Below are 26,181 nucleotides of genomic sequence, written 5' to 3' on the forward strand. Positions count from 1 at the left end.
TTATCCATTTCGTGATCGGCGGGGGCATTGGCTCGACGCCGTACATCAGCGTCTTGAGTTCATCACTGCACGACAGTCTCGCCACAAGCCGCAAGCAGAGTTCCGTCGAGACACTGAAAGTTGAAGTTCTTGAAGCGGTGAATGAAGCCCTGTCGTCGAAGATTAGTATTCAAGAGGCAGACGCTTTGATCACAGACATAGAGAAAGCAAAGATGGGATCGGCAGAGAAGCACCCCTTCCCCTTCTTGGGCAGTATTACTCCCGAAATCACAGCTTCACAGTGGAAGGAACTTATCGGGAAATTCGGCCCAAATGACAGCGCCGACGTTTTTGAGGTTTCCTTTCAAATAATGAAAGAGAAGTTCGCGGACCTCTTGAAGCCTGAAAATCGACTGCAGACCATAGTTTCAGCTCTAGTGGCCGCGTCTGTGAATCTAGCTTCGAGTCTGGTTGTAGAACCCGACACCAGTGAAGCAAGGGTACAGACATGTCGCAGCCGGGCTAAGGAACTGCGTCCGCTCATAATACTGGACCGCATCGGGAACTTACATACTCGATATCACGACGAAGCAATCCGAACAGCTTATGAGATCGTTACAGACGCCGTACTCCTCAAGGCGGTCAGCGGAATGAAGAAGGGAGACTTCAGCAAGCTCAAGGAAACGCTCAAAGCAATGAGGGTGCTCCTACCGTCTGAGGTTGTTCCTGGACGCCTGGCCATCCCTACCATGACGTCAGAGTACGCGCACGCCGAGTTGATAGCTCGTTCCTACGTGTTCACTGCTCAGAGGCACCAGATGTTTGTTCTAGGCATCTCGCAGGATTCTCTGAATGACTTTCAGAAGAACCACGTGACGATAACCGAGGGCAGGGTGACCGTGCCCACTCAGGCCTACACCGTCGTGTCGTTTGGTCCCGAGACGGAGCCTCTGCTGATGATTCCGACGGTAGGCGTCTACCTGGCGGATGCCCTGTGGCAGTTCATCTTCACGAGCAACTGGAGCGCAGCCAGCGACGCTGCCTTGGGAGCCTACCGCGGCTGCATAGAGAAGAATAGCCGATCGCTGATCGAGTGGCCTTCCGAGCTGCTCTGGCTCAGCGTCCAGTCAAGCTTGGAGGCTGCTCAGGATGCCGAGTGGGACGTTGCGGTAGACACGGCTGGCACGTGGAACGTGACCCGCGGCCAGCTCTTCTACATGACTTTTGTACACTACGTGCTGTGCCACGCGCCGCACAGCAAGTTCCCGACCTTTGGGATGGACGTGGATGTATTCATGTCGGCCTTCAAGAATTTTTACCGCTCGTTTAAGTGCGAGGCAACAGTTTCCAAGATTACGGGGGCCGTGTGCTCACTGCACCTGTGAGCAGTCCTCGGGCTCATGCTCCGGCTCATACGGAAACAGCATCTATGGCAATATAATAAATACTGAGGCATATCATCGTCTCATAAAGCAAGCGGTGCATTGTTGTTAGAATCTTCGCATATATACATATCTTGACTTACGTCCAAGCCATTCCAACACACATAGTAACGATCCGCAGTGCGAGATGGGACGAACGCTGAAAGCAGCACATTGGACAGCAGCACAAAGTTAATAACATGGACTCTTCGTATATTTCCCTTTACGCATCATTGGCTTCTCGGTCGGCCTCAAAATACTTTCCATGACTTCGCAGGATAATGTGGGAAATAAAGCGGAAACGGCATAAATAAACTTGGCGCCCAAATCTTGGTGCTCTAGGGGGCGCCACTGAGCAGTGAAAAAAAAAAAGGCAGCGACCTCTGTTCGGAGCGAGAAACTCCAAATTAGTGAACAAGCCTTACTCAGGAACGACAGCACAAGCACAGCACTTGTAGCGGCGCAGCGTTATTGCGCTGCTAACGCGAAGTGTACATTGCGTCGTAATGTATGAGGCAGAAGAAGGTAAGTTGTTTTTTAATGTTAATAGTGAAGGTTTGTGACTCACACAGGCTCGTGCGCATGAGGATGTAGGTTGTCATGAGAACACCTGTTTGTTTCTTCCATTGAAGTTCATGCCAAGTCTCTCAAAGTTTGCATATTCGAAATTCTGCGCGTCTGTCAGTTCAGAAAAGTTGTATTTCTGTGTGAATGCTCAGAGCAACTGTGATATAACTATGTGGTCATTTAAACATCACATAAGTGTGTTGTATTGCATTTTTAAACTGGGGAAGCTCGTATGAATGCCAGTGTATGAAAAAGAGCAATCGCTTGCATGGAAATACTCGTGCACATACCTCAGTGCGCAATTAGCTACCGGCTCCCAGTTGTTTAAATACATTTTGGTAATGCACACTAAACAGACTTAAATCTCTCGAATTAACCATTCGATTCCCATTTCTGACCCTGCTCAGGCTCAGTGGAGGCTGAATGATCGGGTTGACCTATCGTGTAGCCGGAGAAAAAAAACAGTGGAGAAACTCTGTGTGTACTCGGCGAACTGTTTTCAAGCCTCTTGTATAGTTGACATTGTTGCAAAGTGCCTTGCGTGACTCAGGTTATTTAGACGACAGCGGGCTAGCAAGAATAGCCAGAAGTACAAGACGTAATGCGCGGAAAGTTAGCAAGACGACGACCTTTGGTATACAGGCTTGTGTGAACCAACTGAATAGCTTAAATCCCCGCTTTGAATTGCTGTCTGCGTTTCTCAAGCTGAATGTTTACGTACTTACATGGCTTACAGCATGTCTTGAGGATGTGTAGATGTGTTGAAAAGAAGGAGCAAAAACTGCCCACGAGAAGCTGTGAATGCACCTCAGAGAAGTCTGTGGGTTGACCTCATTCTTATTTCACTGCTTTTATTTGTTAACGTCAGTAAAGTAATTTTGACACAGTTTTCTCTTACATTCCATCACTGTTTCAGTAAAGGTGTTACTGATTTTTATTCAAAGGAAATATTTTTATTGTAATGTGCATGCCTTGCATAGCAGTAATATGCAGCTGCAGGTAGTTAAGTCATGCAAAATGTTTCCAACGCACTTCTGCAGCTGTGATGTCGCCTGGAATGCAAGCTAATTGAAAAGCCCGTGACTGCTCATGTGATCTTTGGCCACATTAAAAATAGCCTCTCAAGATTTTCCTAAATCAGCCATGCATTGAACATTATGAATTGTACCTCTCATTACTGAGCTTTCCTCTGTTTTTGGTAACCGTGTATGCCATGCTTTAAGACAGTGACACTTTAGCATGCATATTTATGAAATAAAACAAAATTTAGTTCTCAATTTATACTGTAGTTTGCATTCAAAAGATGTTGAATTACATAAATTACTGCAAAGTTATCTGCAGCAGCAATATATTTTATCTGACCTAGCTAGCCGTGGCCAAAGGATAGTGCACATACTCAGCATAGTCTTTTTGCTCTTTGGCTATTTTGCTGTCTTGCTTGTGGCATGAGCTTTTCGCAACTGAAGTGAGATTTTTCTGATAAGATTTGCATACTTTCAGTATGACATGTGACTGCTAAAATAGAGCTTTATGCTATATCCTCTTTTCCTTCTTTCAGATGGATTTGGTGAGGACGAGTCGGAGGAGATCACTCCAGACCTGTGGCAGGAGGCCTGCTGGATTGTCATCAGCGCTTACTTTGATGAAAAGGGCCTGGTGCGGCAACAGTTGGACTCATTTGATGAGTTCATCCAGATGTCAGTGCAGCGCATTGTGGAGGACACTCCCCAGATCGACCTGCAGGCCGAGGCCCAGCACACTTCGGGCGAGGTCGAGAATCCGGTACGCCACTCTTTTGCCTTACTCTGTTGTAGCATAAAAGCTGCTGCATGTGGAAGCAGCGTTTCCAGTTTGCCTTGTCACACTATATTATGTTCCTCACAAGAGCATCAGTAATTGAATATATTAGGCGTTACATTCTATGCATGTTTGAGAACAGTTACATCTCTTTCAAGAACAAGGTTTATAGTGTGGATTTCCTTAATTTTTACCTGTCTGTGTATGACGGGAACCAACACCTTTTAAAGGAGCACTGTGTTAGTGCTATGCTTCTGTGCCTGTAAAATGAAACGCCGGTGGCTGCATTTCAACGGAGGTGAAACTGAGTGGTGTCTGTCTGCTGTACGATGGCAGTGCAAAGAACCCCAGGTGGTCGAAATTTCAGGAGTCCTCCACTATGGCGTCTCTCATAGCCTGAGTTGCTTTGAGGCGTTAAACCTTGCAAACCAAACCAAACCAAACCAATCAACTACACAAAGCTAGGTAACAGAGGAGCAATACCTATCCAAACACCACTTTCGCACTATATTAGAACTCTAGCCAAAATTCTCTACATGTCTTTTGGGGAGGAGGGGGGTTATATGGGCTCATATTCTAGCTTGTACAACTCCGTCAGGAGTGTAAGAGCATTCTTATTGTTGGAATGTGGTAACCCGCCTATGCAGGAGGAGTTCACTTTGTCTTCAGTGTTTCTTTAAAGGCTCTTTTTTCAAGGATGTGACTTCCATTCAAAATGCAAGTTCTAAAGTGTATGTGTGCTTGCGTATAGACTATAAAAACAGACAGAAAGGGGGGGGGGGGGGGGGGGCATAGTTTATGGGAGGTACAAATGACTCTAAATGGAATAGGGAAATGTGATGCTGGTGTGATGCTGCAGAGTGAGAGGAGGGAATACCTAAACATCCTTGCTCTTAGTCCCACCATTTATACTGATTGGTGGGGGGTGAGTGAGATTACAGTGTTATCTATTAGATGAATGCATGCTTTGAGCATTGAGCATGATACTTGAGGACACAAAAGTGGGCACAAACAAGGATAAATACAAAAGAAACACTACAAGCATGAACTTTCGGCTGTTTTTTGTGCGGATTTTGTTCCAGCTGTTCTTTTTGTATACCTCATTAATAATAATGAATTTTTGTTTTAATATGCACTTGCATGTTCTCAAATATGCAACACCTATTAGCTGGATAGTCAGCTCTCTTGGAGAGCATAGAAGAAGGATGCCACAAAATGGATTCATAAGTGTCAACTGCTGCTATGTAACGGTCAATTTAAGTGGGGATAAGGGGATTGGAAGCAACCTTCTTATTTTTTGACTTAGATAGATGCAAATTAGAACACTGACTGCCAATAGCATCAGACAGTCAGATATAAAGTTTCACTATAATACCTTCAGTAGCTTTTTTTTTTCTTTTTTTGTCATAGTTTACACGTTGTTTACACATTGCTTGTTCATGGAAAGGCTAGAACGACTACAATACTGGCTGTGTGTCTGCAAATGGTTTTAATAAGAAGTGTGGTTTAAATCAAGACACTCATAATTTCGTTCTGGTTGATACGCTCAAAACAAAGGTGATACGCTCAAAACAAACTTTTGATTGAACAAGCCAGTTCTGAACTAACATACATTTCCTGCATTACATTGTCTGTATATTTATTTGGAGCACTTAGAATTTGCTCTTGAGTGAAATATTTTAGTACAAGAAAGAATTAGTGTTGTACTAGTTGCCAAAGAGCTAACTTTTCTAAAAACAACTCTTTTTTTTTTTTATTTTCATGATCTGATCCCCACATCCCCCCTTAACACTTAGTCAAATTTATTCGCCATTGCATTGCAAGAGAAGGAAGTTATGTAATGAGACTCAGTACTTTTTTTATCTATATTTCTTTTTTATTTTTTTGCCTACTGGTGTCATTAATGATGTATGGCCTGATCTATGAGTGTGCTGTTAATGTGAGCAACAATAGTTCTGTGTTCCATTTTACCTGTTTTCAGAGCCCACGAAACTGAGTGCACTGGTGTTTTTTTGTCTTTTGCTTATGGCAGCCTCGCTACCTTCTGAAGTTTGAGCAAATCTACCTGTCCAAGCCAACTCATTGGGAAAAGGATGGAGCACCCAGTCCTATGATGCCTAATGAAGCTCGGCTCAGAAACCTAACGTGAGCAGTGATATTCTGGATTTGACATCCTGCTTTTTGGGCGCATATTTAGTCCATGGTGCTTAACCACACTGTATACATTAGTACCTCGCGATACGTTAGTGGTGGAGGAGAGGTCTTTGCCTTGGACCTCACTTCATATTTTATGTACACTAGTAATGTAGCTCATTGATGGGATCATAACTATAGAGGTTGCTTTCAGTGTGAGCATTGACTACATTTTAACATCTTGTTATTGAAATTAAACAAGCTGTAGTCTTGATTGTCGTGCTATTACTTCGGAAATTCTCGACTAATTTAGTGTACTAGCACTACTTATTGTACTAGCTGATATTGTAATCAAAATTGTTTTTAGCTAGGAGAATGAATTTTCGCCTCAAGTGGCAAAGATTTTACGCTTCAAAATGGCTATGCTTCTCAGAAAAGTGCATGGTTGCCTTCAGGTGAATGTCTAATTATTGATGTGCAGAGCTTAGCTCTGCATGCATGTTTACATTGTGTATTGTCACTTTATCATGTACTTTTAACTGTAAGGGCTGCTTTTTTTCCTTGAAGGTACTCCGCTCCACTTTACGTAGACATCACCAAAACAGTGCTAAAGGAAAATGAGGAAGCTGTAGAGACACAGCATCAGAAGACCTTCATTGGCAAGATTCCCATTATGCTTCGCTCCACCTACTGCCTTCTCAACAACCTTACTGATCGTGACTTGAGTGAACTGAACGAGTGTCCCTTGGATCCCGGTGGATACTTCATCATCAATGGTTCAGAGAAAGTGAGTGAAAAGAGGGGGACTTATACCATGATTTGCTCTGGTGGCAGCTGACTATTTTTTATGTAATCTTTACGAAAGAAAAATCTTGTCACCTTCAATTCGTATAAAATTACGCTTACACAGGTTGTGAAGAAACTGGCCGTGTTATAGTCATCCCTGTCATCATTTGATTGTTGGTTTATCTCACCTCTAAGCCTGAAAGTTAGCTGACCAAGATTTTGGCCATTTGCTTCTAAAGGTGCTCCCTACACATGTACACATGACCAGCGGTCATATCTTTTTTCTCTGCAGGTCCCAGGTTCTTATATAGCAGACGCTGAGCTATGGCACTAATATCCTTGTGTCCATCTGTATTTGCAGGTTCTCATTGCCCAGGAGAAGATGGCAACCAACACAGTGTATGTGTTCCAAATGAAGGACTCCAAATATGCTTATAAGGCTGAGTGCCGCTCATGCCTTGAACATTCATCTCGACCTACCAGTACCCTTTGGGTCAACATGATGGCTAGGGGAGGCCAGGTGAGAATAAGCTTCATCTTGGAAGGCTTTTTTTTTCTTCAATTTTTTCTTCTGACTCATTTTTTTATTTATAAGTATCAAAGTACAGCTGTCTCTAGAGGGCAGAAGTTTTTTCAGTGACGAGAAAGCAGGCTTTCAGCTAACTTTGTAGGTACATCATGCAAAGTAGAATATGACATGGCAACAACTTACTGAAATAGTTGTACAATCAATAAGAGGCTTGTCATTTATATTAGGGATGAGTGAATTTGATACTTCTGATTGTTTGGAAATAGTATTTGCTGTTCAAATCAGTTTATTCTTTTGCTGTTCCAGCCTTACAAATAGCAATTTTCTGTGAACCCAAACTCTTGGCACAGCATCGTGACATTTCCAAGCGGCATTATTTTGCACTTGTCACCTGGTTCAGCTTGCTCTTTCCTCATAGAATTGACTGCTAGCACTTGGAGCCCATCGTAGGGCTTGTGTTATCATAATCACCACCTTTATTTTCATTGTAGATAAATGTACATGATTATTAGTATTACAGAAGGAGGTCCCGAAGTATAAACTGCCCGGAGGACCTCCTATGACAAAATGAATACAATTTTCGGGTAACTTACTAGGCAGGTATTAAGTAACGAATATACAGGCGCGCAGAAAAATCAATGCAATATGCAGAAATTAATACACAAGGGATGAATGGGCTACCTATTATCATGAGTGAAGGGTTTGGAGTGACATTCCTCAGCACCTGTTTCACCAGTCATCTTGTGTTTTGTCAGCCATGCCTTGCGCCTTGACTCTCCGATGACCGACTGTTGATGTCGCTCCTGCAGTTAGGAGGTATGCGTGTGGCCTGTAGAGTAATTAGCTAACCTTTTATTGTTCATTTGAGGAGCAAAGTGCCAATACTGAAGTTGTAGGTCGTCTCACAAAATGTCTAGCTACACAATCTTTGCAAGGAGGTAACATTTGTGCAGCTTAATTTACTTACTTTCAAAGAAAGTCGTAATGTGACCAGCTTTTGGCTCATACCTCTTGCCCAGTGTTCATGCAAAGCTCCTCGTGAAGAGCAGTCCAGAATAATGCGAATTTTGTTCTCCGAGACGGGTCTTGCAATTTCAGCACCTTTGTCACATAGAGGGCTTTTTTTGTGTAATTTATCTTCCAGAAATAGAAAAACAAAATTATATTAGTACATAAATGGTACCTTGGGGCAAACATTTCAATCAGCTCCTTTCACTTTTTGAGCGTGATCTCCACATTCTCAATTGACATCTTGTTCCTAAAGTCAATACAGTAAAAGCTCGTTAATTCAAATTCCACGGGGCCGCCAGGCCAGTTCGAATTAACCAAAATTCGAACTAATGAAAGTGAGCAAAAATGAAGGCGTTTGATGCCCGGAGGGCACGAAAAACATTTATTTAGCAAAAAAGTCTGTTATCATTTTCTGCTTCTTCTTTCTGAGGGCTACCGTACTCACTCGGTCTTCTAGCATGCGAATGCGACGCAGGGAGTCTTCTTCCCCCTCTTCAAAGCTGAAGAAAAGGCGCGCGACATTCAGCGCTCCCATAACTTCTGCCGCGGATGGACGCACGGGCTCTTGCTCCTCGTCGTCGTCCTCGTCTTCTGCCTCTTCTGGGACAGACTGCTCCCCAACAATTTCAGCGACAATGTCCTCATCACTTAGGGCACCGCACACTGCTGCATCGCTGTCTACTCCAACGTAATCATCAAAACTGACGTCCTGCAGCACAGCACGCACAGCCGCAGGCAGAGGCTCCGGACTCCCATCGTCGCCACTTTCTTTCATACTTCCGGCAGCAAAGCCACAGTGGTGGAAGCAGTTTGCAATTGTGGACGGCGTGACCTGCTCCCATGCACGCACCAACATGTGCATTGCTGTGAGCAATGTGATGGTGCTGGTCTTCTGGTTTCCAGTGCACAAAGTCATGCGCTCGATCATGTGGCGCCTATAGAAACATTTGATGTTTCTGATCACCCCCTGATCCATCGGCTGCAAGGCCGCAGTCGTGTTGGCGGGCAAAAAGACGAGCCTTGTGGCTTTCAGCTCGGCGTCGACTTTGTGTGCCGAGCAGTTATCCACAATGAGGAGAACTTGACGCTTCCCTAGCTCCATCCTCCGATCGAATTTCAAGAGCCATTTTTTAAACAATTCGCCCGTCATCCACGCCTTGCTGTTGGCGGAGTATTCCGTCGGCAGCGTCCTAATGTTCTTGAAACATCTAGGCTTATGTGCCTTGCCGACAACAAAAAGAGGGACCTTCTCCGTCCCGGTCATATTAGCGGCGACCAGAACAGTAATCCGCTCTTTGCTTCGCTTGCCGCCAGCGCAGCTGTCCCCTTTAAATGTTACTGTTCTGTCGGGCTGGAGCTTATAAAACAAAGCCGTCTCATCAGCATTGAATATATCATGTGCCGAGTAGCTTTCTAAGTACTGCTGCAGAGCACCGCTTCGCCACGTGGCACAAGTTTCTGCATCCACTTCTTTGGCTTCTCCAGACAACACCCGGAAGACAAGATTATGTCTGTCTCTAAAGCGGTGAAACCATCCTTCGGAGGCGACAAAATCTTCCACATTCAAGCGCAGGGCGAAATCTGCCGCCTTCGTCATGATAATTGGGCCGCTCAGTGGAATGTCAGCGCTTCTCATTTCTTTCACCCACGTGATCACAGCGGTCTCAATTTCCGGATACTTGGCTAACCGACGCCTTTTTCTGTTGCTGGCGAAATCTTCGGCTTCATAGGCATCCTCGATGGCCTTCCTATTTCGGACGTACGTCGACAACGTGCTTGGTGGAATCCCGTGCTTTTTCGCGATTTCCACTTTGCTGGCCTTCCGTTCATCCACCTCGCGTAAAATAGCCACTTTCTCCTTCACCGTCTTGGCACAGTATTTCCCACGCGAACACATCTCGCGGACACAAGCTCACAACAAGCGGCGTGCAAAACGAGGGCTCACGAAATGCAACACGAAACCGTGGTCGATAACACTAAAACGTCGTTCCTCGAAGGAGTCGCGGCAGGAAAGACTGTTTAGTACTTGTTCCAGCACCCTAGCGGCGCCCCGATGGTTGTGCCATCTATCGTTCTGCCGTGAAAGCTTCCAACGATGGTTTTTAACAGCGCCGCTTGGCGGCGCGCAGTTCGAATTATGGGTGGCGGCGCCAATTTTTGAGTGAATTAACGAGCTGTTACGCGCATAGACTTCTATGCACTGCGGACCGGACCACGATGACTATTTCGAATTATCCAAAATTTTGAATTAACGAGTTGTGAATTAACGAGCTTTCACTGTAAATAAAAAGTTCCTTGGTTTGTACTAGTACAATAAATATTATTACAAGAGACACTCGATTATGAGAGACGTTTGAAACTGGTTTGGTTGGTTTTCCGACGTTCGCCGTGTTAACAACATCGCAGGCACAGTTACAAGAGACACCCGGTTGCTAAATACAATTTTTTTAGGTCCCTAGAGTAAATTATTCACTATTTTGAACAGTCAGAACCAAGATAAGCTCATGCAACACGGCCGTCATCGTACTAACTCGTATCCGCGGCACTTTTCATTCTCTTGGCTCAATTCTGTTTCGTTCTGCCGCTGGATGTCGCACATCTCATAGTTGCGATTATTGTCTAATTGCACTGAAATTTCTGTCATTGCTAAAACCTTGCTTGAAGATGAAGCTTGTCGAGCATCCAAGAGGCAATCTAGGCAATCTATTGCAGAGCTTGCATCTGCAGTTGTGGACCTTGTGTGTTCCGAAAAAGTTTAGGCCGTGCAATCCTCGCTCGAGTAAATGTTATGTGCTATAGGTGATGAACTAGAAGGGTAGGATGATGATGGTGAGGACATTTTTCGGGGAAAAAGTGTCAGTATTTGAGGCTGACCAGCATCTAAGAGTGCTTCAAAGGTATTGCGTGCAACAGGAAGGCTTGCAAAGTGAAGTGCTCTACCTCCAAAAGCTGGGAAGGAAGCTAATACACTCTGCGCTCACATTCTTAATGCCGCCCTAAACAAGTTCGTGTTAACCTGTTTATTTAAACATACATGTATATACTGATGCTCAGTAAACTGATCTAGTCCGACTCCTTAGTGTTTTTGGCATTTTTGGTCACAAGAGACATCTTTCTCGGGTCCCTTGATTGGCTCTTGTAACGAGGTTTTACTCTAATAATGTTTGAAGAACTGAAAAAAAAAAAAAAAGAAAGAAAGAAAGTTCTGTAGACTAGGCCACGTGACTATTTTACAGCTTGGTTTCACTGTGCAAGGACACACGGTCGTTTTTTAAACCTTTGTTATGTTTAGTTGACACACCCGGTATATTTGCAAACCTCAGATTGAAATATTTTGGTGAAATGCTCAGACATGTTTTCGCCTTTGTGCAGGGCGTTCGCAAGAGTGCCATTGGCCAGAGAATCATTGCCATCTTGCCCTACATCAAACAAGAGATCCCCATCATGATTGTATTTCGAGCACTTGGCTTTGTGGCCGACCGCGACATTTTAGAGCACATTATTTATGACTTCGAAGACCCCGAAATGATGGAGATGGTCAAGCCTTCCTTGGATGAAGCCTTTGTAATTCAGGAGCAAAATGTAGCGCTGAACTTCATTGGCTCCCGTGGAGCAAGACCAGGTGTCACGAAGGAGAAGCGTATTAAATACTCCAAGGAAATCCTGCAGAAGGAAATGCTTCCACACGTTGGTGTGAGCGACTTTTGCGAGACAAAGAAAGCTTACTACCTTGGGTGAGTCATATGTGGCATTTTGTGGGGTTTGTACGTCTTATGTATTGTGTTCATGTATAGCTGGAAGGGCTTGGAACGTCCTGCAGCTGTCGCCCTTTAATGAGGCATATGCTGCACGCATGTCTCACACGCATACAAATTGTAAAATTGCATCAGGATCACTTTCAAGCCATTTTTACCATACCTTTCTTAGAAAAATTGCTAAATATTGGTACCAATAACTTTGTAAAAATGTTTCAGATGTGGTGTGGTATGTATCCATGCTGCAGTCTTTTTGACTATGTAAGAAAGCTCGCCTTAAGCTGTCAAACTGCTTTAGAACTAGTATTATGAGATCCCTGGCTGATTAAGACGGTAAACATCTGAATTTTTCAAATTCATTGCTTCCTGCTACAGTCGTCAGAGTGAAACTGTACACCTGCACTTGTAAAGAAGCGCAGAGCACCAAGCAGGCCTATTAGTGAAATATAGACGTTCGCTGAATAGTTTAGTTGATAGTTTGGTAATATTCAGCAAGCAAAAATATGGTATATAGGCATACCACATCAACCTACACTTGTAGATCATGGTTCATGTATGTCTCACTGTCACGTAAAGTGTTACAGTGCTGGGTTTATTAGAGCTGGGCAAGTGATGTGAACATTTTAACTCAAGCATTGCCTTGAATACAAAATGGCAGTATTGTTTATCAAAAAAGTGTTTTTGGAAAAAGCATGCACCTTCAATGCATTCATTGGGATTTATCCCACTCAATACAAAGACCATTCTTCTATAGAATGACCTTTGGTTTAAAATTTTCCTTATCCAGAGCAAGCTGTTTCACTTCTTGGAGTGCAAGTGTTAGACAACATTGTATGGTAGCTCCTCATATGTCGTTGAGACAGCTGTCAATGGGCTGTCAGTAGGATATTTACATTATGGGTTCTATGAATGATTGCGCAGGTACATGGTTCATCGACTGCTGCTTGCTGCTCTGGGGCGAAGAGAGCTTGACGATCGTGATCACTATGGCAACAAGCGTCTGGACTTGGCCGGTCCGTTGATGGCTTTCCTGTTCCGTGGGCTTTTCCGTAACCTCACCAAGGAGGTGCGAATGTACGCCCAGAAGTTCATTGACCGTGGCAAAGACTTCAACTTGGAACTGGCCATCAAGACCCGCATCATCACTGATGGCCTGCGCTACTCCCTGGCAACAGGAAACTGGGGTGACCAGAAGAAGGCCCACCAGGCACGTGCCGGAGTGTCTCAGGTGCTCAACCGACTCACCTACGCATCGACACTGTCCCACCTTAGACGTGTCAACTCACCCATTGGCAGGGACGGCAAGTTGGCAAAGCCTCGCCAGCTCCACAACACATTGTGGGGCATGATTTGCCCTGCCGAGACACCAGAGGGCCACGCTGTCGGACTCGTGAAGAATCTGGCACTCATGTCATACATTTCAGTTGGTTCACAACCGTCGCCCATTCTCGAATTCTTGGAGGAATGGAGCATGGAGAACCTGGAAGAGATTGCCCCGTCGGCCATTGCAGAGGCCACAAAGATCTTTGTCAACGGATGCTGGGTAGGCATCCACAGAGACCCGGACCAGTTGATGAACACTCTCCGTAAGCTTCGCCGACAGATGGACATCATTGTGTCAGAAGTGTCCATGGTGCGAGACATCAGGGACCGCGAAATCCGGATTTACACGGATGCCGGCCGCATCTGCCGGCCGTTGCTCATAGTGGAAGACCAGAAACTGCTGCTGAAACGACGCCACATTGACAACCTCAAGGACCGCGAGTACAATAACTTCAGCTGGCAGGACTTGGTGGCCAGTGGTGTGGTTGAATACATTGACACTCTCGAGGAAGAAACGGTTATGCTGTCCATGACCCCTGATGATCTGCAGGATAAAGGACTTGCTTACTGTTCTACCTACACCCATTGCGAGATCCACCCATCTATGATCCTAGGTGTGTGTGCCTCCATCATCCCCTTCCCTGACCACAACCAGTCGCCCCGTAACACATACCAGTCTGCTATGGGTAAGCAGGCTATGGGCATCTACATCACAAACTTTCACGTGCGCATGGACACTCTCGCCCATGTGCTCTACTATCCCCACAAGCCACTAACTACGACACGTTCAATGGAGTACCTTCGTTTCCGTGAGCTGCCAGCTGGCATCAATTCCATTGTGGCCATCATGTCATACACGGGCTACAACCAGGAGGACTCCATCATTGTGAATGCCTCAGCAGTGGACCGAGGATTCTTCAGGTAGGTGGATGATCTAGAGCGTGCTTCTTACAGCTTTGTGTGCTTGGTGATGGTAGCGATGTGTGTCAGATACGGAACAAGTAGAAGAAACGTAGGTGAAAAATGTTGGTGCTTTTAACGAGCACATGGTGTTGTTCCCATTATCAAAGAGAGTGATGCTCATAGTCTCTGCATTTGCTTGTGCATGATGCCCCACTATTCCTCTTCTGCTTCCTAGATATGGTACACTCTAGTTTGTGGGATGCAGGCACTCAGGGCTGGTAATTATGTACTGCCAGAACTGACAAACCTCAAGTTAAAAGGCTGAACTTTTACTAAGGTACATCTTCAGGGATCTGTGATTTGACTGTGAACTTGTGCTGCAGAGATTATCTTGCTTGCAAAGTTTTAAGGATAAACTTAAGTGAAGAATGAAAAGCTGCACATGTATTTCTTCTTTTTTTTTTTTTTTTCAACTATTGTGTCTTGCTAGTTCCGTGCAGTACTGCGCAGACTGAGAGCCACAAAATCTGCACCCACTCATTAGTACATTTTTAGTTTGCTATGCTGTGTAATGACTGCTTTAGTGAAGGCTTCAGACTGCTGAATTGAAATCATTGCATGGAACATATGTGCAGGAAAGGTGTAGGTAACCTAAGGTTTGCATGCTTTTTCTCTGTAGTGAGGATCACAGAAATTGATTCTGTTCTCTTAACTGGACTGTAGACCAGCTTCAGCCTGCTGAGTGCAGCATAGAATTTGTTTTTGGGGGGGAGTCTAACATCTCAAAGCGACTCTGGCTATGAGAGACGCATAAAAATAGTGAGATAAAACAAGGTATGCGCAGGGCATCTTTGTTAGCAAATGTAGTATTGCATTTCGTCTTCATACCCGGACTTCCACAGCAAGTGTTTAGATCACACTGCGAAGGGTTGAAATGTGGGAATATTATGAATGTGGGAGGGATCCTGGACCATGCTTTATCAGAGTTGTTAATTTGCAGATTCTGATAGGCCAACACTTGTGGAATTGCTCAAAACATGCTTGCCTCTTAGCACCTTGGATGTATGGAATCAGAAGGGCATAAGAAATGAAGCAAGTTTCGGAGCAAGGTTGTAGCTCTTTATGAATAGGGAGGTATATAACATTCCCCACATGCAGAACGTAAAATGTGATGAAATATAATTAGTATACTGAGATGCATTACTTCAACATTGGTATATGCTTGGTATCACAAAAATTTTGCACCAGTACGTGATTTCTCTTTGTAGGTCGGTATTTTACCGGTCATACAAAGATTCTGAATGCAAGAGGGTTGGCGACCAGGAAGAACAATTTGAGAAGCCAACACGAGAAACCTGCCAAGGTAGGTCACTTACAGCCAAGTTAAAGCACTATGATTTTAGTGATAGGCATCAATATGTGGCGTAAATGTGGTGTAACTGTTTCCAGGGATGAGAAATGCCATCTATGACAAGCTGGATGACGATGGCATTATAGCACCAGGTACCAGGGTGTCTGGAGACGATGTCATCATCGGAAAGACCATCACGTTGCCAGAAAATGATGACGACGTAAGCAAGTTCACATTCTTATTGGTGCAGTAAGGAAGGTTGAGACCTCAGAGAAATAAAGATGATTTAGTGTGGTTAGGCCAAATGCGACTTTAGATGTGCTAGCACGTCGGGTTGCATTTCTGTGTTGGTTTGGATTTGAGGCTTGGTTTTCAAGGCCTAAGATGATTTAGTGTGGTTAGGCCAAATTCGATTTTAGATGTGCTAGCATGTCGGGTTCCATTTCTGTTTTGGTTTGGATTTGAGGCTTCGGTTTCAAAGCCAAGTGGGCTTTGAACATAGAGTGGTTAAATGAGTGATTGGGGAGATTAGTGGTAGTGCACTATAAAATTTTGCGGCTGCTCGACGTACTTCAAGAGGGCAATGCAATAATGATGTGTTCTGGATCCATTACACACGGATGGAAGTTGATGAAGACATTGCAGAATGTTTCGTTGTAGTGATGGTGTGGTACCCTAATGCAGTCTCTAGCAAAGCTGATTTGTTAGCATGCCTGTGGCCATAAAGCATTTTATTTCATTTTGAGCCCCAGAAGAGGTTTTGGACAGACAGACAGACAGACATCAGCGAAATGTAACATTGAGAATTTTAATGTAAGCCTACAAACTTAAAACTGGGCCCCACATCACACAAAAGTCAGCATCGGCATTGTCATAGTTATAATGCAAAAATCAACTCTGTCATATGCACGTGATTTCGTGTCATACTTTTGATGTAACCTTTCTTTGTGCAGTGTTCGTGATGGTGTCATACCATTTTGCTTCCCATTTACCATCCATCTGCTAATCAAGGTGGAGGCTAGTTTGCGGTAGTGATTCGAACTGATGCCATATATACTTTTTATATTATGCCGTTGATTGTATGTGTAGGTGCCCACTGAGATGCTAGACAGATACTGCACTTCTTTTCTCAAAAAACCGTCTTTAACAAAAAAGTATAAAAATATCTGAGGAATGAAACTGCAGTATTGAAGCCACTGTCTGCTTTTAAGGTGAAGCGTAAGTGTCTTCCTAATTGTGTGAGTTGTAACATATAAGGCAGTTGGAGTTTCTATGCCGCATTTAAAGGAAGTCTGGAAATTTTGTTGCCTATCACTATTGATGCACTTCAAAATGACTAGAAAGCAAAACACTCTGGCTAGGAAGAGTTTAATTTAAACTGTGAAGGTTTGAAAATGCTAGTGGCCTTTTTTTTTTTTTCCTCCTCTTTTTTTGTACCTGTGGGACTGAGCACAAGTTGGCAGTAATTAATGCTTTTACTCTTCATTCAAATTCCTCCAACCTGGCAAGTTTCCCTGTGAGCACCGGACTGACAAGTAATGTGTGGCCACCAATGAGTCTCCCTAAAAGGGATGACAGGAGGACTTGTGCAGTCTCCTTGACTAGCCCTCAGTCCACCGAATTGCTGAAGAAAGGAAAGAAGCAGTTCGCTTTATTTGAATGTAGGCAGTGTCACGTTTACAGTACTACGCAGTAGTAACTCGCATCTGATGACCTAACAGCTTCCTTATCCAAACTTCCTTTTTTTTTTTTTTTTTTCTTTTCATTTTTCAGCTGGAGAGCACCAACCGGCGTTTCACCAAGCGTGACGCCAGCACATTCTTGCGGAACAGCGAGACGGGCATCGTGGACCAGGTGATGCTGACTGTCAATGCAGAGGGCTACAAGTTCTGCAAAATTCGGGTGCGCTCAGTGCGAATCCCCCAGATCGGCGACAAGTTCGCCAGTAGGCACGGCCAGAAAGGCACATGCGGGATCACCTATCGTCAAGAGGTGGGTCCCTGTTGCGACTGTGTGGAGCATTTCACCCTTATCTAGAGCAGTGGGGCAGCAGTGTGTGAACAGAAGTCAGTGTTCACCGTTTTCATTCTTCATGCTTTTGTAGCTGAACTTGTAGGAAACCATCAATTCTGTCCCGAGTTCAGAAGTGAAGTAGGGCCTACAGTCATTTTTTGGAACTTGCCGTAATGACGGGACCTGTGGTTAGAAAAGTTTGCTGCCATGGCTATGTCTGTACCACAGCATTGCTTTTTTTTTTTTTTTCATATTCTGTTTTTTTCTTGGGTGCCTTGTTACTCTCAGAGCAAGACATGTAATGAATGATTAAATGTTAAAGTGTTTTGTTATCTGCCTTTACAAGATGTGCTGGCTGCAATCACTCTAATAAGTTGCCATTGGAATTTTGTGGCCTCTGCATTAGATGCGTGTGTTGTTTGCTGTTGATCGTGACCAAGAAACAGGCGTCCACAGGTCACAGTTATTGTCATCATTTAAAATCACCACCACCAGTCTGGGCCCACTGCTGTTCCTGCTTTGCACCGGTTGTGGCCTTTATGTCAAAGTTTGTGCGCTGTCATGCAGTGTGGTTAGACTTGTTTGCTGTCGCCCTATTCAGCCTACCTTACACGGAACTGCATTTCACGCACGCTTATGACGGGCTCTTTTGTTTCAGGACATGCCCTTCACAGCTGAGGGACTCACACCAGACATCATCATCAACCCTCACGCCATCCCATCTCGTATGACCATTGGCCATCTTATCGAGTGCCTGCAGGGCAAGGTGTCGGCCAACAAGGGCGAGATTGGTGATGCCACGCCTTTCAATGATTCGGTCAACGTGCAGAAGATCTCCAATCTACTCCAAGAGTACGGCTATCACCTTCGTGGAAATGAGGTAAGGCAGCATATGTGGATACTACAACATTTTTTTTACTGCACACAATTTTTTTTATACTTTTTTTTATCTCTGCTAGTGCAAAAGCATTGGATGTCTCATTATGAGAAAAGCCGGTGGTGGCGTTTGTGTCGTATAACACAAACAGCAAGTTGAGCATTCATGATGCATCATTGAAATCATCTAGACCCATAAGCGACTGAGGCCACCTCCACTTCAGACGACAGTGTTCATGTTGATCATGTATATACCGTATTTATGCGACTGTAATGCAATTTTAATACGGTTCTTCTTTCTTTTTTATTTTTTCTAAAAGTCACGTTGCTGAGAACGCACTCCGCATTATATTTAGAACCAAGGTTGAATCTGACCAGATTTTGTTTTGTTGCTCGCCAAGATAACTCTACCATCAAGCTCATGAGTTGCGAGGTGAAACCAACTTTTTTTTTTTTTGACACGCTCGGGGTTGTGAAATGAGGTGTAGTGAAAAAAGGAGGGGTTTAAGGAAATGCCGGGAGGTGGCACTGTGCAGCAATGGACAACAGCGAAGCAACGGCAGCAGGCTTCGCAGTGAGAATGGCTTCGTTTACATCAGGCTTACATGACACTTTACATTATGTTAGATCAGATGAGTGCATGTTTGAAGTTACGATTTCGTATTATAATCTTGAGTGTTATTAGTACAAACTCTCTCCTTGCGTTGTACAGCAAACTCTCGCTCGATTGAACTTCAAGGGATCCAAGGAAATAGTTCACTTAAGAGAAAGTTCACTAAACTGGATATTTACTAGAATATGGAGCAGCATAGGGTGCGATATAAATTTAGTCAATAATGTGAAATGCACATTTAAGGACTTAAGTACATCAGACTACATCAATATGTACAAAGTGCATAGCAGTGACATTGCTGTCTTTCTCATTTTAAGAAAGAAATTAATTTTCGTTTGTGGTGGCAGTCTTAAAGTGTAAGAAGTAAGAAAGCATCTGCAGAGTCTGTTTTTGTGCACTTCTTCTGGCACAACTTGTTGCCAACATACAGAAGAGAAAGTTATGCCAAGGCAAGACACAAAAGCTATTTTGTGACAAAATAGATTTTTTGTCACAAAGCACTTTGTGCACCAAAACGTCTTCTTTTGGCTAGCATTTTTTTTTTTTTTTTGCTGTGTATGCATTATAGTACATGGGTATAAATGCTAATGTGCACAGTGTAAGTATAGTCGACTAGCTGTTGCTGTGTGCTAGTTGCAGGACTGATCCAGGCTAATCTGGTTTTGTGTGGTCATTTATTCCGCAGGTGATGTTCAATGGACACACAGGTCGAAAAGTCAATGCTCAGATTTTCTTAGGGCCCACCTACTATCAGCGGTTGAAGCACATGGTGGATGACAAGATCCACTCCCGAGCTCGAGGTCCCGTCCAGATTCTTGTCCGGCAGCCTATGGAGGGCAGGGCCAGGTAAGCTGTGGTGAAATTTAGCTGAGAGTTTTTCAGAAGCGGTAATTATCTCCAAGACTGTACGAGTTTTCAAACCTTTCGAGTATTGGAGTGAATTATGCGGTATCCGACTCAAGCTGTGAAACAAATATAGCAATATTCGAAAAGTTGAGTATATTCAAAGCATTTTCGAAGTTCAAGAATTCAGGAAGTAAGGTGCCAGGAAAAGCATCATTGACCTTATGTGCACTCAGTCGCTTCTACACAATTGCTCTGCTGTAGTTGTCAGCACGTGTTATGCATATGGCGGGGCAGCCGCACCACAAACATCAATCTCGTGATGGGACAATGCCACCCGGCAACAGAAGTGAACATGCCGTGTTGGGAACTGCGTTGCACCCACCACACGGAATGCTGTGAAATAAGTATGCTCAGGGCCAACATTCCGTCAACATTGACTTTTGCAGTTGCAGTGTCACTGGAATCCAAATTCGAAGATGGCGACACCTTTCTATCAACACTCTTTGATTGTTTAAATTGATGAGAGAGCTTAAACACTGGTTCTTTAAGATACCGGTTGAGAACACTGGCACCATGAAGTGTCGTCATGTGGGTGCACAGCCTTCGTTTCAAAGAGCACCACCATTTTGTTGCACTCACAGTCTTTGTGTAGGAGTGTTCTCCCTTATGCTTCTGTGCTAGGTTTTCACACATTTAGACAAAAATATCAGATCCGAAGACATTATTATTATTATTATTATTATTATTATTATTATTATTATTATTATTATTATTATTATTATTATTATTACTGCTACTACTACTACTACTACTACTACTACTACTACTACTGCTGCTGCTGCTGCTGCTGCTGCTGCTGCTGCTGCTACAACAACAACAACAACAACAACAACAACAACTTTCCTACTTTTAAACTTACCTACTTCTAACTTTCCTACTTTTAAACTTTCCTACCTTTAAACTTTCCTACTTTTAAACTTTCCTACTTTTAAACTTTCCTACTTTTAAACTTTCCTACTTTTAAACTTTCGAAGGGTAATTGCACCTTATGCCTCAGGAAAGTGGCACATTGGGGGGGTATAAATAAGAGAGCATGATCGCATCTTCGTGCACCTCGTACCGGCCCATGATAATAGCACTCCTCCGTCCAGAATAATGTAAGGCTGCGAGGTCGATTTACACCAGGGCCTATCCCAGAAATGGGAGTACACCGGTTGTGGCTTGTGCCGCCTCCGATGCAAAGCGGCTCTCTTGCTTTCGACATTCAACATTTCCGACCATTGTGTAGTGAACGAATTGGGTCGTAGGCTCCTTTGGCAGAGGTAAGAACATGTCGTGATTGTGCGTGCGCAGTGCGATCACATGCCCATGAGACCAAGCAGGTAATGCTTTGAATTTTGAGTTGATTTGCAAGTTCTGTGTCATAAAGAAAGATAAATCAGCTCAAAACATGGAACGAAGGAAGAAAACGACGCACAACACGTTTTCTTCTTTTATCTCGTGTTTTGTGCTGTTTTACCTTTCGTTGAAATGTGGTACCGACTTGTCCGAGCTTCCACCTCTGCTCTTAATTATGGACTCAGTGGTAAGGGCATTGTACTATACTTATCGCGAGGACACTGGTTTGATCTCACTGCGGCGACCGCCTTTCGATGGAGGCAAAAAGGCAAGGTGCCCAGGTACTGTGCTATGTCAGTGTATGTTAAAAAAAAACCCAGGTGGTCGAAATCATTTAGAGCACTCCACTACAGCATCCCTCATAGCCTGAGTCGCTTCAGACGTTAAACCCTACGAACTAAACTGAGCACGTTGTACTTAGATGTACTCCATGCTACCCACGTTTGTTGGAGGTATTACCTTGCTGTAGTTAGCAGTCATGTTTTTGTGTTAAGTAGAGTCAGCCTTCGGGCCGAGCATTGCATCTTGAGTAACGTGGTGTGCAGGGACGGTGGCCTGCGTTTTGGCGAGATGGAGCGGGATTGCCAGATCTCGCACGGAGCAGCCCAATTTCTGCGAGAGCGGCTGTTTGAGGTGTCCGACCCATACCGGGCACACATCTGCAACTTGTGTGGCCTGCTGGCCATCGCCAACCTGCGTAACAACACCTTCGAATGCAAGGGCTGCCGCAACAAGACACAGGTACTGATGGCAACGACAGTTTGCATTTGTTCGCATTGGAGGCAAAACCATCCGATAACGATACACGAGGGAGATTTTGTTCAGGTGTTGAATTCAAAGTTTTAAAGTGTAGACTGTCATGCCTACAAATATTATCTGTTTACATTCTCACAGTCAGTGACCGAACATTCGCACCCCTGATTTTTCAGGCATAGTTGGTTGTTAGGACATTTTCGCGACATTTTATAAATGGTGATTTGTTCTTAAAATTGGTTTTTCAGGCATTTCCACAAACCCAGCAGGTTCGAAAAATCGGTTGTTGACTGTATATGTGTGCCAAGCTTTGCTTTTGTTAGGCAAGGCAGTTTTGAAGAAGTTTTTTGGTACCTTTGTTTTTATTTTGCACTCATACTCAATCTTTAGTTTGCTTAACTTCTGTGTGGAATGAATTAATTGTACAAGTTTAACAATGGACTGTATGTGTACAGCAGCTGCCACGTTAAAAGCAAATGCATTTTGAGTACGCTTCCATTTGTGCTGCCTGGGGAGCTTGGTGCTTTCTCTTCCAGTTTAATGCATGAACTAGCGAAATTTGACATCTTCCCAGTCTGGCCAGCGCATTTTGTAAAGGGCTTCTGGAGGGGTGCTATGCATGTCCAAGTTGAGTGTGAAGGTATCTGTAAATTATACCGTCTGCTTCCTCTGCTTCACAATTTAATCAATGGAGGCAAAAAGCAAGCCGTCCGTGTGGTGTGCGATGTCAGTGCACGTTAAAGAACCCCAGGTGGTCGAAATTTCCGAAACCCTCCACTACAGCGTCTTTCATAGTCCTAGCTGCTTTAGGACGTTAAACCCCATAAAACAAACCGAGCCAATTCATTATTTGACCGCACTCTCACTGTCTGTTTAGTTCAGTTATTTTTACTCCGTCAAGGAACGGTTTAGTAAAAGCTCACTGATTTGGAGCTTAGTTCATGTTTCAGTACTCAAACTGACAACTGCCTTGCAGCGATGCACACTAAAAAAACTCTAGTTTATATGAAGGTTGGTTCCACTGCTGGTGATTAAAATACTGGAAGCTTGTGTTCATTCAGCCTTGAAGGGACCAGAAAATTCAAATTAAGGGAAAGTCCAAAATATCAAATGTCCCTGGAAGAACTGCCAAAAACCATTTGTACCCCAGTAATGAACACCGGTATGATATTTGCCTTCATTTGAGACTCAACCCGGGAGAGAACACTAGCTTTTCCTGGTTTCTTAAAGTGCTTTACTTTGCACGCACTGTTTGGAGCGTTTTAGAAATACTCCAGAATCGTAAAGGACTCCGCTACCCTTTTTACAGTGCAATGCTGTTACATTGGTGCCTCTTCACAAAATAGCCCGTCATGTTTTGAGGATGCTTCACTGCAGAGTTCATGCGATGAAGCATCGTAGTGAAGCGTGCAGTGCTGAGAAACTGCAAATGACCAGCGTGCAGTTGCAGCGTACTGGAAGCAGCATGTGGATGCATGCAAGGACTATATGTGTGGGTGCTAGAACATTGTCACATCACTCCAAATTAAGGATAAAAGAACAGTGCTGCGCCAAGCAGCGTACAAACCACTGTGACTGGCCGACGCGCACGCCGATTGCAGCCACGGGATGATGTGAAGCTAAAGCAAAACCGAAACAGTGTGACTGAGCAGCGTTTCGGAAATGAGGAACTTCTGATCGCTGTTGTTCTTGCCCTAAGGAGCACCAAGTGTGTGGACTCCATTGTTTCATGCAGTTGAGATTCCGGGAGTTCTATTTTGGTGGTCTGCCATACCACGATCTCCCGTCCAAATTAACTGGAGTGAGCCCCGCCCATTGTTCGAAAATAGTGAGCGTCCGACACCATAGACTTGCATGGGCATTGTGCAGGATCACACTCCTGGTTAGGTTGTCCGAATTTCCAAATTAGCGGGGAGGGTCAAAATAGGAAAATTTTACTGTAGTTTACTGCCAATAGATGATTTGCCACCATACACTTTACCAACTCATGATGGGAGCTGCTTTCCTAGCTTAGCCATTGTGAGCAAACTTCCTATAAAATTACTGCTCAAGCATTTCTTTGTTCGTCTGCCTAATCAGGGTCATAGTGCAAACAGACGCAGGATGTACGCCACTTATTAATGTCTCTTTTGTCAACCTGCCACTAGCAATGGCTTTGCAGTTACGTATTTATGCCTGGAGCGGTCCTCTTCTCATCTCATTGGCAGTATTACACAAGGGTGCAGAAAGCAGTTGGCAGTCAAATTAAAGAAGTTGGGCAAGCAAGAGGTCATGGAGAACCATAGAGTCTCTGAAGCATACTGTCAATGTGTATCAGTCGCAAGAAGGGGCTTTTCTGAAGACCACAGTCAGTAAGGGTTAAGAAACAAAAAATGTTCTCACTTGCAAAGTGCTTATATTTAAACGTGCTTGTTATGCGGATAAAGGACAAGAAAAGACTGGATATCCCACTGTGTGTCCCCCCTCATTTTGGTTTGGCTAAGACAGCCAGCTTTGTACATTATTGCAGGCAAGTATTGCCCAAGTGTTAGGCAAGCAGCTTAGCATAGAATACTCCAATACGGCAGTGAAGAAAAAAGAGGAAACATGCAGTCATTATTGCCACGTCATGTATAGTGCACATTTTGAATAATACTATTGCACACAATTTCTGTTTTGGTGAGAGCAGAGGACAGAGCACGGGATAATTTTCCCAAATGCTCGCTGCCACATTACCACCAAATGTTCTACCGTTTTCTTCATTCTTTCTTTGGAAGTGTTCCTATGGCATGAACCTTTTCTGCACAAAATTGTGTTACCTAGCAGATGTTCTGTGCTTCCTGTTTATCTTGTTGCTCTATTCAGTAAACAAATTTTTCACTGTTTGCCTTTCAGATATCTCAAATCCGGCTTCCATACGCCTGTAAACTGCTGTTCCAGGAGCTGATGTCCATGTCCATAGCACCTCGTATGATGGTTCTGTAAATTCTGACTGATTAAAAGAGCTTTTAAATGTGTAAGGCTCATTTATCAATTTTTACTCCTTTAGTTGTCAGTATTATACACGGTGTTTCAAATTATTCGATAAAAATATTTATTTCAGAAGCTATGAAAGCTAGGCTCAACACTCATAATTTCCGCCTTGCCATACAGCCCACCTAAAGTGACCACACCGGCCTATTTTTTATAGTTTTTGAAAGAAACTTTCTTATTGAATGCAAAACATCTTGTATGTATCCAGTGAATTGAGGTACACCTAGTATATGATCCATTGCACTGACAACATAGTCCAGTACTTGCTGAGCAGTATGCACACTAAATACAAATCTTTTTTAAATTCATTGCAAAGTCAAATTCATTCTGAGGCCACCTTCTCGAAGTCTGAATACACATAATTGCACCTTGTAGCAAGTACACACACATCATGCAATTTGAAAGACTCAAAGCCACAGTCTTGGCAAAACAAACGGTGTTTGCTTGTAAAGCTGTTATTGCCTTCTCCACAAGGAGCACCTCTCCATGGGTGACAGCAAGGATGCTGGGCCAGACAAGCAGCTGCTACTGCACGGGGTACTGGTAAGAGGCATGGCTAGAATTTACATGATGTAAATCTGTGCTGCAGTCCTCTTATATCTAGTGGCACATCAAGCTCCAGCAGCTGAAGCTCGTTAGACTGCGAGGTACAGCCTGTCAACAGTACCACGCGAGCGTCGGCTGAAGACGCAGGAGATGACAAGGCAAGTGAGGCCAAGGGCATGCCCACAATTGCTGCTGCTGCAGTGAGCCTCGCCTTCTAGGCTGTTCTGATTAGTATTAAGCAACCCCTCCTACAATCGGCTGGTAGGCATCGGTGCTCGAAGAAGCTGTCACCGCTTGTTTTCAACCGCCATGTGTGCATATAGTGCGAATAATATCTTGAAAATATGCACATTTGCAATAAAAAAAACCTAGTATGCCCAATAATTCTTTGCAATCATTACCTTGGCCAAATTATTGTTGAGAACATTAAATATCGTCAGCTTGATTACTTTCAAAAGAAACCTCTAAACAGTAGCTGCAGATGGAAACAGGAACAAGCAATATATGGAATGTTACAAGTCTGCACCAATCAAAAGCCGCAAGCATACAGCAGTTAGAACAAGCGTGTG

At 43.9% G+C, this 26,181-nt stretch overlaps 1 protein-coding gene across 1 annotated transcript; it reads left to right on the forward strand.

The window, feature by feature from the left end:
• The first annotated feature begins 1,793 nt into the window (after positions 1-1,793).
• Positions 1,794-25,053, forward strand: Polr2B (RNA polymerase II subunit RpII140). The gene is made up of 14 exons (XM_084598874.1): positions 1,794-1,925; positions 3,526-3,749; positions 5,797-5,909; positions 6,465-6,684; positions 7,045-7,203; positions 11,596-11,957; positions 12,900-14,222; positions 15,473-15,567; positions 15,654-15,775; positions 17,329-17,547; positions 18,227-18,448; positions 19,743-19,903; positions 21,847-22,042; positions 24,929-25,053. Exons 1-14 carry the CDS (start codon positions 1,907-1,909, stop codon positions 25,016-25,018), a joined length of 3,525 nt encoding a protein of 1,174 aa, XP_084455000.1. The 5' UTR covers positions 1,794-1,906; the 3' UTR covers positions 25,019-25,053.
• Positions 25,054-26,181: the final 1,128 nt, after the last annotated feature.

This window comes from Amblyomma maculatum, chromosome 3 (genome assembly GCF_055883805.1).
Source record: "Amblyomma maculatum isolate TAMU_Amacu chromosome 3, ASM5588380v1, whole genome shotgun sequence".
Taxonomy (NCBI): domain Eukaryota; kingdom Metazoa; phylum Arthropoda; class Arachnida; order Ixodida; family Ixodidae; genus Amblyomma; species Amblyomma maculatum.